Source organism: Coregonus clupeaformis, unplaced genomic scaffold, assembly GCF_020615455.1.
Source record: "Coregonus clupeaformis isolate EN_2021a unplaced genomic scaffold, ASM2061545v1 scaf0391, whole genome shotgun sequence".
Lineage (NCBI taxonomy): Eukaryota > Metazoa > Chordata > Actinopteri > Salmoniformes > Salmonidae > Coregonus > Coregonus clupeaformis.
Window position 1 is genome coordinate 123,428 of NW_025533846.1, and position 13,542 is coordinate 136,969.

Below are 13,542 nucleotides of genomic sequence, written 5' to 3' on the forward strand. Positions count from 1 at the left end.
CTTTTGTATGTTATTAATACAGTTGAAGTCTGAAGTTTTAAACACAAGTTTACATACACTTAGGTTGGAGTCATTAAAACTAGTTTTTCAACCAATCCACACATTTCTTGTTAACAAAGTATAGTTTTGGCAAGTCGGTTAGGACATCTACTTTGTGCATGACTCAAGTAATTCGTCCAACAATTGTTTACAGACAGATTATTTCACTTATAATTCACTGTATCACAATTCCAGTGGGTCAGAAGTTTACATACACTAAGTTGACTGTGCATTTAAACAGCTTGGAAAATTCCAGAAAATGATGTCATGGCTTTAGAAGCTTCTGATAGGCTAATTGACATCATTTGAGTCAATTGGAGGTGTACCTGTGGATGTATTTCAAGGCCTACCTTCAAACTCAGTGCCTCTTTGCTTGACATCATGGGAAAATCAAAAGAAATCAGCCAAGACCTGAGAAAGAAAATTGTAGACCTCCACAAGTCTGGTTCATCCTTGGGAGCACTGAAGGTACCACGTTCATCTGTACAAACAATAGTACGCAAGTATAAACACCATGGGACCACGCAGCTGTCATACCGCTCAGGAAGGAGACGCGTTCTGTCTCCTAGAGATGAACGTACTTTGGTGCGAAAAGTGCAAATCAATCCCAGAGCAACAGCAAAGGACCTTATGCTGGAGGAAACGGGTACAAAAGTATCTATATCCAAAGTAAAATTAGTCCTATATTGACATAACCTGAAAGGCCGCTCAGCAAGGAAGAAGCCACTGCTCCAAAACCGCCATAAAAAAGCCAGACTACGGTTTGCAACTGCGCAAGGGGACAAAGATCGTACTTTTTTGAGAAATGTCCTCTGGTCTGATGAAACAAAAATAGAACTGTTTTGCCATAATGACCATCGTTATGTTTGGAGGAAAAAGGGGGCACTTGCAAGCCGAAGAACACCATCCCAACTGTGAAGCACGGGGGTGGCAGCATCATGCTCTGGGGTGCTTTGCTGCAAGAGGGGCTGGTGCATTTCACAAAATAGATGGCATCATGAGGAAGGAAAATTATGTGGATATATTGAAGCAACATCTCAAGACATCAGTCAGGAAGTTAAAGCTTGGTCGCAAATGGGTCTTCCAAATGGACAATGAACCCAATCATACTTCCAAAATTGTGGCAAAATGGCTTAAGGACAACAAAGTCAAGATATTGGAGTGGCCATCACAAAGCCCTGACCTCAAACCTATAGAAAATGTGTGGCCAGAACTGAAAATGTGCGAGCAAGGAGTCCTACAAACCTGACTCAGTTACACCAGCTCTGTCAGGAGGAATGGGCCAAAATTTCACCCAACTTATTGTGGGAAGCTTGTGGAAGGCTACCTGAAACGTTTGACCCAAGTTAAACAATTTAAAGGCAATGCTACCAAATACTAATTGAGTGTATGTAAACTTCTGACCCACTGGGAATGTGATGAAAGAAATAAAAGCTGAACTAAATCATTCTCTCTACTATTATTCTGACATTTCACATTCTTAAAATAAAGTGGTGATCCTAACTGACCTAAGACAGGGAATTTTTACTAGGATTAAATGTCAGGAATTGTGAAAAACTGAGTTTAAATGTATTTGGCTAAGGTGTATGTAAACTTCCGACTTCAACTGTATATCTTCCTCGAAATCCAATCAGAATAGCCTAAATATCATACTGTAGATAAGACTAGATTTCACTCAATACATTTCATTACAAAGAATTCCATAATAATTAAATCCCTTTTCTCTTACAAATGACAAGGTTCACAAGGAAACAACATGACAGTTTGACAGTGGCTTGACATTGTTTTTTTAAGGCTGACAACACTCTGTTCACTCAAACAATATATTGTTTTTATAGCATTAATTCTTTATAATGCGTTATAAATAACGTCACTAAAAAACAATACAATTCAGGATTAGTGTTATTGAAAATGTAGGCTATTGATATTTTTCAGACAAATTGGACCCATGTAAATCTAAATGTATATACATATATTTTTGTTCCATTTGTTTTCAATCACCCTATTCTACTTAGACATTTTCTAAACGTTTCACACTTTTTTTTACCTCCCCAAAGAAATCTCATGACAATGATTTACGTTTACTACCACTTGAGGGCGGCAGGTAGCTTAGTGGGTAAGAGCGTTGTGCCAGTAACCGAAAGGTCGCTGGTTCTAATCCCCGAGCCAACTAGGTGAAAAATCTGTCGATGTGCCCTTGAGCAAGGCACTTAACCCTAATTGCTTCTGTAAGTCGCTCTGGATAAGAGCGTCTGCTAAATGACTAAAATGTAAATGTAAAATGTACTTGTTACACATGCTCAATATTGCATTTTGTGTCTTTTTTTGTTTTTTAATAGGTTACATGTACTGTATTTGCAAATGCGTTTCAATAAAAGGACAAAAATGTGACCTGCGTTCATGGAACGTAAATTGATGATGCTTAGACTATCAAAAAATGTGAGAAGTGATGAAGATGTCATCACCTGGGGACACAGGGCTCGTTCAGCAGGACGCAATTACAGAGTTTCTAACCCTATACTGTACTGCCTTTGACACAACGTTTTGGAACGGTCAGTGCTATCCGGGATCCTTGGGAGGTCCCTACCCTAACCCTAACCTTAACCTCTACCCGACTCCCGATTTTCATGACTTGTGACTCAACCATCGGCGACTCAGACTTGCCTTCTCGTGACTTATATTTGCACTTGGACTGGATAGGTTACGATAAGCAGAATATTAGCAGCACTGGGTGCCCAGAGCAACGAGGATTCTGTTTTCTAGCAGTGGGAAGGACGTGCCACACCCGGCACACTCAGCCTACATCAGCTGGTGAGCTGCAGGGAGAGCAAGCGATGATTGTGGCAAGGCAGGCTATGTTCCGCCGCTGCCTCCGATCATAGCCTAAACACATAGACTCTTGCTTCCCCGTAACCACCAGTCACCAGCTTACTATTTAGCTTTGCCTGGTTGAAAAACACAAACTTCTTACTAGTATTGAGTTTAATGTGTAAATCAAATGATACAAACCCCCCAAAAATCTATTTTAATTCCAGGTTGTAAGGCAACAAAATATGAAAAATGGCAAGGGGGGGTTAATACTTTTGCAAGCCACTGTATATACTGAGATCATGTGACACTTAGATTGCACACAGGTGGACTTTATTTTACTAATTATGTGACTTCTGAAGGTAATTGGTTGCACCAGATCTTATTTAGGGGCTTCATAGCAAAGGGGGTGAATACATATCCACGCACCACTTTTCCGTTATTTATTTTTTAGAATTTTTTGAAACAAGTTATTTTTTCCATTCCACTTCACCAATTTGGACTATTTTGTGTATGTCCATTACATGAAATCCAAATAAAAATCAATTTAAATTACAGGTTGTAATGCAACAAAATAGGAAAAACGCCAAGGGGGATGAATACTTTTGCAAGGCACTGTATGTAGTAAATACACTGAACAAAAATTTAAAAGCAACATGTAAAGTCCCCTGTTCCATGAGCTGAAATAAAAGATCCCAGAAATGTTCCATACGCACAAAAAGCTTATTTCTCTCAAATGTCGTGCACAAATGTGTTTACATCCATGTTAGGCAGCATTTCTAACCAAGCCTAAATAATCCATCCACCTGACAGGTGTGGCATATCAAGAAGCTGATTAAACAGCATGATCATTACACAGGTGCACCTTGTGCTGGGGACAATAAAAGGCCACTCTAAAATATGCAGTTTTGTCACTCAACACAATGCCACAGATGTCTCAAGTTTTGAGGGAACGTGTAGTTAGCATGATGACTGCAGGAATGTCCACCAGAGCTGTTGCCAAAGAATGTAATGTTCATTTCTCTACCATAAGTGTTGTTTTAGAGAATTTGGCAGTACGTCCAACTGGCCTCACAACCGCAGATCTCGTGTAACCACGCTAGCCCAGGACCTCCACATCCAGCTTCTTCACCTGCGAGATCGTCTGAAACCAGCCATCCGGACAGCTGATGAATCTGTGGGTTTGCATAACTGAAGAATGTCTGCACAAACTGTCAGAAACCGTCTCAGAGAAGCTCATCTGCGTGCTCATCGTCCTTACCAGGGTCTTGACCTGACTGCAGTTTGGCGTCGTAACCGACAAATGCTCACCTTTGATGGCCACTGGCACGCTGGAGAACTGTGCTTTTCACGGATGAATAAGGGTTTCAACTGTACCAGGCAGATGGCAGACAGCGTGTATGGCGTCATGTGGGCAAGCGGTTTACTGATGTCAACATTGTGAACAGAGTGCACCATGGTGGCGTTGGGGTTATGGTATGGGCAGGCATAAGCTACGAACAATGAATACAATTGCATTTTATCGATGGCAATTTGAATGCACAGAGATACCGTGACAAGATCCTGAGGCCCATTGTCGTGCCATTCATCCGCTGCCATCACCTCACTCGGGCTCCCGAGTGGTGCAGCGGTCTAAGGCACTGCATCTCAGTGCTTGAGGCGTCACTACAGACCCCCCGGTTCGATTCCAGGCTGTATCACAACTGACCGTAATTGGGAGTCCCATAGGGCGGCGCACAATTGGCCCAGTGTTGTCCGGGTTTGGCCGGTGTAGGCCGTCATTGTAAATAAGAATTTGTTCTTAACTGACTTGCCTAGTTAAATAAAGGTTAAATAAATAAAAAATTCAGCATGATAATGGAAGGCCCCATGTCGCAAGGATCTTTACACAATTCCTGAAAGCTGAAAATGTCCCAGTTCTTCCATGGCCTGCATACTCACCAGACATGTTACCCATTAAGCATGTTTGGGATGCTCTGGCCAGTGATGCCAACTTAGCAATTTTGTTGCTAGATTTAGCAACTTTTCAGACTACCCTGGCAACTTCTTTTTCATACAGCACCTAGCAACAAATGTAGCTGCTTGTAAACATTTATTTGGAACTTTTAGCAACTTTTGAAAAGGGACTCAAATGCTAAAATGCACGCATTTCCCCTCTAAATGACACAAAAACGATTTTCTGTCACACACTCAGTCACAACACACGTGCCTGGCTGCAAAAGTGCATTGTGAGTGACGTCAGCAGCAGGCGCTCAGCTTGTGCACAGGCAGCAGCAGACCAGTCAAGCACCACAACAACCTGGAGAGAGCTGGAGAGAGATGCCTAGCGCACACATCATTATTTGAGTTAAATTGCTTGTTTAATAAGATAGCGTATATACCTTGTTATTAGCTTGTACCTATAATTGTTGATCAGTTAGGCATGTTAACTAACTACCAATACACTGCTTAAAACTATAATTGTTCAGAAAGTGTAGGTTTACTAGTTAATAAGAAAATAAATCAAATGTAATTGTTCAATAATGTGTAATGTGTAATTGTTCAATAATTAAATGTGTTGTGTTTAAAAATAAAAACATCTGATCATATAAAATGTGTTGTGTTTATATTACTTTTACAAATAAAAATATGTGATGATAAACAAACAAATCTAAACTAACAAATGTCAAATCATATTTGTTGCAGAGATGGCCAGTCAATTTGAGTAACGTTATTGTGTATTCTACGTAATGACGCAGTTTTAAGTTATTACATCATGACGTCATCACGCAATGACGTCACAACTTCATTTAGCAACAAATCGACCTGCAAATTTGCAGAGCCATTGAAGAAGAGTGGGACAACATTCCACATTAATTTCTTTATATGAACTGTAACTCAGTAAAATCTTTGAAATGGTTGTGTTTATATTTTTGTTCAGTGTAAGTATTCAAGCACAGGTATTGAGTGGAACTTGTGAGGTAGTGATTAATAGTAAATTTGTTTAGGTTTTTCATTAGGGAGTGGCGATATACTGTCATGGTGGTGACTAGAAACAATTGCATAATAAGACCTGTTGTAAATTGATGGACTCCTAAGTCAATGGTCTTGTACTTGATTTCAGCCATAGGGACTAGTGACTCCACTCGAGCACAGGGGACTTGGGACTCGACTTGGACTCGAGGTTAAGTGACTCGACCACAACACTACTCCCCCTACCCTAACCCCTTACCTAACCCGAACCTCAACCCTTACTTAACCCCTCAAATGTAAACTTCAATGGGGTGTGGACCGTTTTTGAACGTTCAGATAGAAATAGGCTATGTAGAACAAACATGCCTCTTTGACATGTAGAATAAGAAATCACATCCGCTCTATTCATCCTTATTCTATCTGCGACGTTCGAGAACGTTTGGCAACTGAACGTGGCCCTTGGCTAGCGCGTGCGTTTTAAATATTCAGGCTTGCAAATAATTTACCAAAATAAATGGGAAAACTACATATGAATAAATTCTGCGGTTGCAGTTCTGTCACTTTACTTCCTGCAGCGATTTTTGAACTTTTACTTTTGAAAAGCGATATCCCAAGTATAAAAACAGTAATGGGTTAAAAACAAAAAATACAAATTGTATTAGTAACACGAGCCGAGTGCTCATCCGCCTTAGGGAAGACGTGGCAATGTCTGACGTCATTAGAACGCGGCCATCTTTCCACAGTTAGTGCATTTGCTACTTCTCTTTTGGCTCAATACATTGGAAATTGATTGATTTCCACCCAACTCGTTTCTCTGGAATATCAAGATTTCAGGTAGGAATGCATGTACTTCAGCGTGCTTCTGTCAAGTGCAAATAAGTCAGTCATTACATTAATGCCTTTGTCTTGCGGTAAATCAGTCAAGCTAGCTAGCATGAACCAGCATACCTAACGTTAGCTAGCTAGCTAACTTGCAAGTCTAGCTCTAGTTTGTTAACAGTAGCTCTAAAACCGCAGGCTCGCAAAAAACCTAAAAGTTCTAAAATAATTGTGCATTTAGTTAGCCATAACGTTATGTCGCCGTTGATAAGGTGATAACTAAATGAGCTAGCTAGCTGTTGCCTTTAGTTAGCTTGAAGTTACATATGTTCTTTTTTTATACATCACAGGCGAACTATTATTATTGATGGCACAGCACAGTCTACACTCCACTTAACAATTTCATGCAAAACACATGCATGTACACGGTCCATTGATGCACACGCGTGCACCTCGGCATGATGAAGACGTGGCAACAGCTGACAGTTTGCTAACAACAAAGCTGACCGGCATTTTGCCAAGAGTTGTATTGACACAGCCCAGACACAGTCACTATTTATCTTTATACAATTTGAAAAAATACTCCTATACAAAATAATGAAAGTAATAATACAATGACAGTGTTACCCTAACTATATCATGTCAAAGCTGAAAGCTTATTATGAAAGTGCCACGTTCTGTGTGTACAAAGTGTCAAAGTGTCAAACGGTCACATTTATCCCTAGCTCTCCAGTAGTTTTCTTATTACCAGGCTTACATAGTCTTCCTAAGTTTCATTGGAATAAAGAATACCAACCTAGCCAGAGACCTGAGGAGTTAAAGTGGAGAGGAGAGAGAGGGCGATGAGCCAGTGGGATATCAATTATCCAATCAGTTAGGAGCTTTTGCCCCCAAGTTTTCTGACCTCTGCCCATTCCAACTTTGCCTAGTCTTGTGTAGAGACCATTAAACATGCCTCATACTAAGAACTCCAACAATGTTGTCTAATAATGTGTCTTTTTTTGATTTTGCAGACCGAAGGCCGGGAAGATGATGGAAGAAAGTGGAATAGAGACCACCCCACCCGGCTCCCCGCTGCCTCCCCCTAGCATGGCAGCCGCAGTCAACTCCCCTCCCCTGACTATGGGTAAGTCACTCACTGATACAGTGGATGCGCTGCTTCCAACCTATGTTGGTAGCTCCACCAACGGCGCAAAATGTAGGCTATACGTCCAGCTTGGGTTCGGTAGACTACCAAAAACATGAAATTGCTACTACAAATCTGCTAGGTCTATATCCTAAGCCAAGGCACAAAATGCAGCCTAACATATTTAGCATTCAAAGTTCTCTTAAAACTGTTAAATCTTCTGGTTTGCATTTCATTCCATAAAGTTGTCCACTCCTTTTTGCCCTCATTCATTCTCCTTTACAGAGTAGCCTATTATCAAAAGCTCCACCTAGACTTCGCCATGTTGCTTTCACCTATACAATCCTTTCAGATCTCTGAAAGTAAGGAGGGCATACAATGAGAGCAGAGGGGAGGGAGTGTCATTCTGCAATGAAACACAGCCTCAGTTTCTAGCAGTGTGTATCTCAGTAGTTACAACATCATGCAAGAGACAGATCAACGGCTTGAGGTCATAATTTGTCAGTTGTTGGAATGGGATGCAAAGCAGCAGAGGAACATCAGCATGAGATAGACTGTCTGTCCTTGAGGTTGTGTGGGACAAAGAGACAATGTCGGCTGTTAGGCAGAACTGTGCAAGTCAATTCTGATAATCACCTGCTCACTGTATAACTTTGCAGTGACACAGCAATACTTCTCACAGAAATAATTGGAGCCTTGGGCAAATTATTTTCTCTCTGAAGTTATAGTGCAATGGAAACACAGCCTGTCCATTGTATTTCTTACAATGGAAATGACATCCCGAAGATCCTCAGAATGTCGACGTAGGCTAGGCTATACAACGGCCATTCATTTCAGCCAATGCAGTAGTGCTTAGGGTATTATCGAGTCATTATGTTGGGTTTAAAGAAACAAAAGCTAGTGATAGCGAATTGTTTTACACTCGAAGATGTAGCTAAGATTTGATTTAGTAGGGTCTTCGCTCCTACTTTCAAATACATTGTAATTTGGGTGAATTATCCCTTTAAGCAGTCTCATACACACCATATTATTTGTTACTCAATGATATTCTCTTGTTCCCCCAGGCATGTCCAGTCCCCTGTCCCTCCCCAGAACCACCGGCATATCCACCTTCGCCCCCGAGGGCTTCTCCACCCCCGTCCCTCTCGCTGTTTCCACCTCCATCCCCCCTATCCACTCCTCCATGCCCCCTCCCTTCGGCAGCCCCATGCCCGCCCTGTCCTCCCCCCACTTCCCCCCTCCGCCCATGGGGGGAGCCCCGTACACCACCAGCCCCATGGCCTTCTCCTCCCCCTCCACCTATCCCTCCCCGCCCCCGATGGGCTCTGTGGCCCCGCCTCCGACCGGTCCGGTGATGTCGGCGCCACCGATGGGCCCGCCCACCACGGGCTTTACCATGAGCGCGGGCTATGACATCACGCGGGGGCACGCCGGACGCACACCGCAGACGCCGCTCATGCCCAGTTTCTCCAGCGCCGCCCCGATGCCAGGTAAGGAGATGCCGCGACTGGCCGGAGCTAAAGTAGCCACGTGGTGTAGGCTATCTAGCCGATCTGAACTGATTGCAAAGGCCTAGGTATTATCAATAGCTTCTGGTCTGTTAGCTCATCCTATCTTGATGAAAAGTGCCTGAGATAGAGGCTAGGGGTTGACTTCAGTCTGGGTATATCATTCACAACACAAGAGGTCCCCACTGTCCAGTGGAAATTGAATGGAAGTCAATGTGTGTCCAACGTGTTCTTTTCCAGTGCCTTTAGTGCTAAACTGAACTGTCATTGCAATGTGTGGTGATGGGGAAAGTTGAACAATTTCAGGGAGATGTCTGAGTGATAACCTTAAGATATTCTCTGACTCGGTTCTCTTAGAATGCACATTCAAACATGGTCATCAGTCTGTAGCTTTTACTCTGTGTGTGTGTGTGAGAGTGATGGGGAAGGGGTCAGCGGGCTAAAGGGAAAGCTATTATCTGTGCTCAAGCAGAGAGGGAACTAAGCCCACCAATTTGAGTGGCTCAGTGGACTGCCAGGCTCCGGGTTGGCCCTCTCTAGGTCTTGTCACACAGACACACAGATGAGAAGAGAGACACACACACAAGCAAACTACTCCACTAGTCCCCCCGCTCCCCCATGGACATTTTATTTTATTCCCACCCCCTAACGGACAATTACCCTGCCCACACCCCAATGGACATTTTATATTTATCATTGTCACAGTTGTAAATATGTGAATATACACTGAACAAAAATATAAACGCAAAATGTAAAGTGTTGGTTTCATGAGCTGAAATAAGATCCCAGACATTTTCCATATGCACAAAAAGCATATTTCTCTCAAATTTTGTGCACAAATTTGTTTACATCCCTGTTAGTGAGCATTTCTCCCTTGCCAAGATAATCCATCCACCTGACTGCATATCAAGAAGTTGATTAAACAACATTTGCATCAATAAAAGGCCACTCTAAAATATGCAGTTTTGTCACGCAACACAATGCCACAGATGTATCAAGTTTTGAGGGAGCATGCAATTGGCATGCTGACTTTAGGAATGTCTACCAGAGCTGTTGCCAGATAATTTAATGTTAATTTCTCTACCATAAGCCGCCTCCAACGTCGTTTTAGAGAATTTGTCAGTACGTCCAACTGGCCTCACAACCACGTCGTGTTGGCGAGCAGTTTGCTGATGTCAACGTTGTGAACAGAGTGCCCCATGGTGGCAGTGGGGTTATGGCACAGCCATTGAAGAGGAGTGGGACAACATTCCACAGGCCACAATCAACAGCCTGATCAACTCTATGCGAAGGTGATGTGTCGCGCTGCATGAGGCAAATGGTGGGCATACCAGATACTGACTGGTTTTCAGATGCATATCTGTATTCCCAGTCGTGAAATTCATAGATTAGGCCTAATGAATTTATTTCAGTTGACTGATTTCCTTATATGGACTGTAACTCAGTAAAATCATTGAAATTGTTGCATTTTGTTTTATTTTAATTTTATATATGATTGTTATTAGTTTTTTTTGTTTCATTCACCTGCACTGTTGGAGCTCGGATCTGAAGTATTTCACTGTATACTACAATGACTTGTGACTAAATATCAATCTAAGCACTTTGACAGAGTAACATACTACCTCACGAACATACACTGAAACGGGCGAATGCACACACACAACGTTGACACAATGGTTTGAATGTTTGTTTCAGCCAAGGTGTGTTTCTTTTGAGGTGGGTGTGGTTTATGTATCACTTTCTGCTGTTTACTTTGCATTGTATGGATAAATATGTTTACTTAGCGTCTATTCTCTTGATACATTATTTTGTTACTGTGCAAGTCCACCTGTTTTCGGTGGTCATTCTGTATGCCTATTGCATACAGCGGGGGTATTTAAATCCAGGTCTTATTTTCTCTGACTCATTCATGTCCTTATTTGGGAAGACCTTGGTGTCCAAGCTCTTTAAAAAAAAAAAAAAACACACAAAAAACGTATGTTTAAAAAAATATTTTTTACTTTTTTTCTAGGGGGTAGATCAGCTTTAATATTGCAGATAGATTGTAACTTCCATCAATGTAATTGTATGCATCACTTCCAATCCCCCATATGTTTTTTTCCCCTGCAAAAAATCTATGTATATGTGTGTGTATTTATATGTGTGTATGTATATACACTGAGGGGAAAAAAGTATTTGATCCCCTGCTGATTTTGTACGTTTGCCCACTGACAAAGAAATGATCAGTCTATAATTTTAATGGTAGGTTTATTTGAACAGTGAGAGACAGAATAACAACAACAAAAATCCAGAAATACGCATGTCAAAAATGTTATAAATTGATTTGCATTTTAATGAGGGAAATAAGTATTTGACCCCTCTGCAAAACATGACTTAGTACTTGGTGGCAAAACCCTTGTTGGCAATCACAGAGGTCAGACGTTTCTTGTAGTTGGCCACCAGGTTTGCACACATCTCAGGAGGGATTTTGTCCCACTCCTCTTTGCAGATCTTCTCCAAGTCATTAAGGTTTCGAGGCTGACGTTTGGGAACTCGAACCTTCAGCTCCCTCCACAGATTTCCTATGGGATTAAGGTCTGGAGACTGGCTAGGCCACTCCAGGACCTTACTGTGCTACTTCTTGAGCCACTCCTTTGTTGCCTTGGCCATGTGTTTTGGGGTCATTGTCATGCTGGAATACCCATCCACGACCCATTTTCAATGCCCTGGCTGAGGGAAGGAGGTTCTCACCCAAGATTTGACGGTACATGGCCCCGTCCATCGTCCCTTTGATGCGGTGAAGTTGTCCTGTCCCCTTAGCAGTAAAACACCCCCAAAGCATAATCTTTCCACCTCCATGTTTGACGGTGGGGATGGTGTTCTTGGGGTCATAGGCAGCATTCCTCCTCCTCCAAACACGGCGAGTTGAGTTGATGCCAAAGAGCTCCATTTTGGTCTCATCTGACCACAACACTTTCACCCAGTTCTCCTCTGAATCATTCAGATGTTCATTGGCAAACTTCAGACGGGCATGTATATGTGCTTTCTTGAGCAGGGGGACCTTGCGGGCGCTGCAGGATTTCAGTCCTTCACGGCGTAGTGTGTTACCAATTGTTTTCTTGGTGACTATGGTCCCAGCTGCCTTGAGATCATTGACAAGATCCTCCCGTGTAGTTCTGGGCTGATTCCTCACCGTTCTCATGATCATTGCAACTCCACAAGGTGAGATCTGGCATGGATCTACAATCTTGTCCTTGACATCCTTGGAGAGCTCTTTGGTCTTGGCCATGGTGGAGAGTTTGGAATCTGATTGATTGATTGCTTCTGTGGACAGGTGTCTTTTATACAGGTGACAAGCTGAGATTAGGAGCACTCCCTTTAAGAGTGTGCTCCTAATCTCAGCTCGTTACCTGTATAAAGACACCTGGGAGCCAGAAATCTTTCTGATTGAGAGGGGGTCAAATACTTATTTCCCTCATTTAAAATGCAAATCAATTTATAACATTTTTGAAATGCGTTTCTCTGGATTTTTTTGTTGTTATTCTGTCTCTCACTGTTCAAATAAACCTACCATTTAAAGAAATGATCAGTCTATAATTTTGTCAGTGGGCAAACATACAAAATCAGCAGGGGATCAAATACTTTTTTCCCTCACTGTGTGTGTGTGTGTGTGTGTGTGTGTGTGTGTGTGTACACGCACACTAACACACTACCGTTCAAAAAACTTAGAAATGTCCTTGTTTTTGAAAGAAAAGCCATATCTCAGACTGCCCATCTTAATCTTTTCTTTTTATTGGCCAGTCTGAGATATGGCTTTTTCTTTGCAACTCTGCCTAGAAGGTCAACATCCCAGAGTCGCCTCTTCACTGTTGACGTTGAGACTGGTGTTTTGCGGGTACTATTTCATGAAGCTGCCAGTTGAGGACCTGTGAGGTGCCTGTTTCTCAAACTAGACACTAATGTATTTGTCCTCTTGCTCAGTTGTGCACCGGGGCCACCTACTCTTTCTATTCTGGTTAGAGCCAGTTTGCGCTGTTCTGTGAAGGGAGTAGTACACAGCGTTGTAGAGATCTTCAGTTTCTTGGCAATTTCTCGCATGGAATAGCCTTCATTTCTCAGAACAAGAATAGACAAACGAGTTTCAGAAGAAAGTTATTTGTTTCTGGCCATTTTGAGCCTGTAATCGAACCCACAATTGCTGATGCTCCAGATACTCAACTAGTCTCAAGAAGGCCAGTTTTATTGCTTCTTTTAATCAGCACAACAGTTTTCAGCTGTGCTAACATAATTGCAAAAGGGTTTTCTAATGAT

The 13,542-nt window shown here is 42.1% G+C and overlaps 1 protein-coding gene across 1 annotated transcript in view; it reads left to right on the forward strand.

The window, feature by feature from the left end:
• Positions 1 to 6,505: 6,505 nt before the first annotated feature.
• prrc1 (proline-rich coiled-coil 1) overlaps positions 6,506 to 13,542 on the forward strand; it is a 35,824-nt gene continuing 28,787 nt past the window's right edge. The window contains exons 1-3 of the mRNA XM_041897495.2: positions 6,506 to 6,633; positions 7,632 to 7,744; positions 8,809 to 9,234. Coding sequence (XP_041753429.2) covers positions 7,648 to 7,744; positions 8,809 to 9,234 — 523 coding nt within the window. The 5' untranslated portion in view covers positions 6,506 to 6,633; positions 7,632 to 7,647. The remainder of the gene's footprint in view (positions 6,634 to 7,631; positions 7,745 to 8,808; positions 9,235 to 13,542) is intronic.